We start from the raw sequence: 3,546 nt of genomic DNA on the forward strand, positions 1-3,546 counted from the left end.
CACACCAAAACAAAAACCCCCCCCCCCCCCCCCCCCCACATCCATTCCCATCTGTTCCCTCAGATTAATACATGCACGCTATTTTATAAATCAGTTCACAATTATGCAGATGTCATTGGAAAGCTTTATTTCATTACAAGTCATCAAGTTGTACTTGGGTTAGTTTGGACTTGTAGTACCACAGGATCTAAACAGCTCTCTTTATGGCTCCTGCGTCTTAACTTAATGAAAGACAATGAGAATTTAGTTTATGAGATTAACTATGAGAGTTGTATAGAGCAGTAAGGAATCCTACAGATTATATTAGTACACCTTAGTGCCCAGTCATCATTAGAAAATAGACACAATCACAAACCTTTTAGTTGCATTGACAAGCATTATGGAGGCATTTGCAGTTTGTGTTGTCATATAGTTCTATGGAAAGACATACAATGGATGGGTATAGGTCTAAATATTACACTGCAGGGCACTGAGCACCCTGTGAATGTTTCTGCTGTATACTATCTCATTAACAAATCTAGTAAATGTTTGACCAACAAATGCACATAGTGTGCAAAAAGGGAATGAATAGGCAGTGATAACCAATGGCTGTGTATGATGGAACTTGTAGTGCCATACCAGCATCAGCCACTGATTTACAATTTTACAAAGGACATTTTAATGCAAATCTGAAATGAAAATCCACATTGCTGGCCAGAAATGATTTATCTGCCTATTCAGAATTCCATTCCTTCTGTTTCTGTTCAATAACTCTCATCAAAGGTTCAGCTTACCCAGAAGTGATACGGAGTCAGTCATTTTATTTCCCTTTTTTGTTGTGTTGCCATTGTTGATGGCAATGAATGTTCCTTGTGCTTTTGATGTAAAATTAGCAATGTATACATTTTAATCATGCTCAGAAGAGCAGTGCTGAGACTTGAGCACAACATGACACAACACCAGCTCCTTTGTGTCACTTCCCATCTGAGAAGTGGTCCTGTGCAAAAAAAAAAAAAAAAAAAGACAGAGAGGACTTACCAGTATTTCAGTCAGCAGCCTCAGTGCACTTAACACATAAGTACATTGTACTCAGTGCATTTGCATCATCTGCATCGTTTCCAAATCCAAAAGCATAGGAGTTTTTTTTTTATTTCTGTTAAAGAGAGAGAGAAAGCTTGAGCAGTTAATAGCAGGAGATCACAGGGTGCTTTTTACGCCATCACACCCTCCAGAAAGTGATTTGCTGCTTGGAGAGCAGGCTGAGCGCTGAGTCTGGGCTTGATGGAAGAGCAGATGATGAGGATGCTTATAACCTAAGGATCTCAGCGCTTGCCTCAGTACCACCTCCTCCTCCCAGTGTGTTGTGAACACTGCCCCTTGCTGGAGCACAATGTCCAAGACAAGCCAGGCGACCAGAAAGAGAACATACCCGCTAGCAGCTTCATGTTCACGGCGTGTGGACCTCAGGACCAGCTTCAGGAGGCTTCTGGACGCTTAGGAGAGGTAGAGCTCTACTTCTAGATCTTGCATCTTGATGGAAGTTACCAGCCATGAGGAGACAGGGGACAATGACTGGAGATGAGGGTTAATGAAATCCTAACTTGGCAAGGGACCCGCACCAAAGCAACGGAGCTATGTGGTTGTCACTTTAACACCAGCATGGATGAGCTGGAGAACACCACTGATTATATCAACGGTACTTTTTTGCCACCCTCTGGGTACCAAGGCAATGGAAGATATTCCATAACTGCAATCTGGACCTTGACAGTTATAGTAGGCTTTCTTATTATATTTACAATCGTTGGTAATGTCTTTGTGGTCATTGCTGTGTTGACTAGCAGAGCTCTGAAAGCTCCACAAAACCTTTTTTTGGTGTCCCTGGCTGGGGCAGACATCCTGGTGGCAGCCTTGGTCATGCCCTTCTCTTTGGCTAACGAACTGATGGGATATTGGTACTTTGGCAACCTCTGGTGCGATGTCTACCTGGCTTTGGACGTGCTCTTCTGTACCTCCTCTATAGTCCATTTGTGTGCCATCAGCCTGGACAGGTACTGGTCTGTCACTCAAGCTGTGGAGTACAACCTGAAAAGGACACCCAGGAGGATTAAAGGGATCATTGTCACTGTCTGGCTCATTTCGGCTGTCATCTCCTTCCCACCTCTGATCTCAATGGACAGGCTAGGTGTTGGTGATACGACCGTCCAGAAGGTCAACTGGACAGATGAGGACGTGAAATGTGAACTGAACGATGAGACTTGGTACATCCTCTCTTCCTCTATAGGATCCTTCTTTGCCCCCTGCGTGATCATGATTTTAGTTTATGTGCGCATCTACCAGGTGGCCAAGTTGAGGACCAGGACTTTGTCGGAGAAGAAGCCATCCACCAATTGCTCCTCACATATTGAGAATGGCTACACCAAGGGGACTTCTGTCAAGTTTCCCGTGGACAGGGAGAACGGGCATTACCCTCCATCCCGACCCACCCCACCAAAAACCACCACAGATCTAGACGAGCTGGACATTGAGGAGAGCAGTATATCTGAGAGCAAGAGAAGGAAGAGCAGCAGTCGGGAGGACAATACTGATTGTGGAAAGGAGAGGAAGAGCTTCTCTAAACAGTCCAGCCGCTTGTCCCGTTCTAGTAACAAATCTGTGGACATGTTCTCCTCCAGGAAGAAGAAGAGGAGCAGCATCTCCAGGAGGAAGGTCACCCAAGCCAGGGAGAAGAGGTTCACTTTTGTCCTAGCCGTTGTCATGGGTGTATTTGTGGTCTGCTGGTTCCCCTTTTTCTTCAGCTACTGCCTCTATGGCATCTGCAGGGAAGCCTGTGCCATTCCAGAAACTTTATTCAAGTTTTTCTTTTGGATTGGCTACTGCAACAGCTCCCTCAACCCTGTTATCTATACTATCTTCAACCAAGACTTCCGGAGATCCTTCAAGAAAATCATCTGCCTGAGTAAGAGGAAGAAATTCACTCACTGAGATGTATGCCAACGTTGACATTGCACTGCCTTAGGGTGGAAGCAGAGCGCCACGGGGGAGGGGATCTGCTAGACCAGATAGTGGTCATCAAAGCTGACCCACAGCGATGTGACAGTATATGGCAGTCTGAATGTACAGGCAGCATGCCTGCTAGCGCTGAGCTCTGTGACAAACCGAATATTGTTCTGTATGTCTTTTACTGAATCATAGTTTTCTACCTTAAAAAAAGCCAGGACAGAGATCCAGGGGAAAAAATGGGGCTTATTTGCTATATCATTTGCTGTCCACCAGGTATGCCATTTTTTTTCTTTTGTAGGCACCTTCTGCTACAGTATATTTTGCATTTGTTCTTCTGAAAATAGTAAAAATATATTTCATAATAAAATAAGTAATCTGTAATTTGTTTTTTCAGACATGTCTGTATTAATGTCCACTTCTTTGAAGGTATGTTCTTCCTGTATCAGGCTGTGATGTAAGGGGTTGTTGCAGCCTTGCTCTTAGGAAGGTGCAGACATCACAGGCAGTCAAAGAGTTAACATATATTAAAGGGCTACTATTAACAGACATTAAAGGACCACTAGGGTA

General features: G+C 44.1%; 1 protein-coding gene across 1 annotated transcript; it reads left to right on the plus strand.

The window, feature by feature from the left end:
- Nucleotides 1-1,626: 1,626 nt before the first annotated feature.
- On the plus strand, nt 1,627-3,340 carry ADRA2C (adrenoceptor alpha 2C). The gene has a single exon (XM_018554973.1). The coding sequence runs from the start codon at nt 1,639-1,641 to the stop codon at nt 2,959-2,961; it is 1,323 nt and encodes a 440-aa protein (XP_018410475.1). The 5' UTR covers nt 1,627-1,638; the 3' UTR covers nt 2,962-3,340.
- Nucleotides 3,341-3,546: the final 206 nt, after the last annotated feature.

The sequence above is a fragment of the Nanorana parkeri genome, unplaced genomic scaffold, assembly GCF_000935625.1.
Source record: "Nanorana parkeri isolate BGI_ZX_2015 unplaced genomic scaffold, ASM93562v1 scaffold180, whole genome shotgun sequence".
Classification (NCBI taxonomy): domain Eukaryota; kingdom Metazoa; phylum Chordata; class Amphibia; order Anura; family Dicroglossidae; genus Nanorana; species Nanorana parkeri.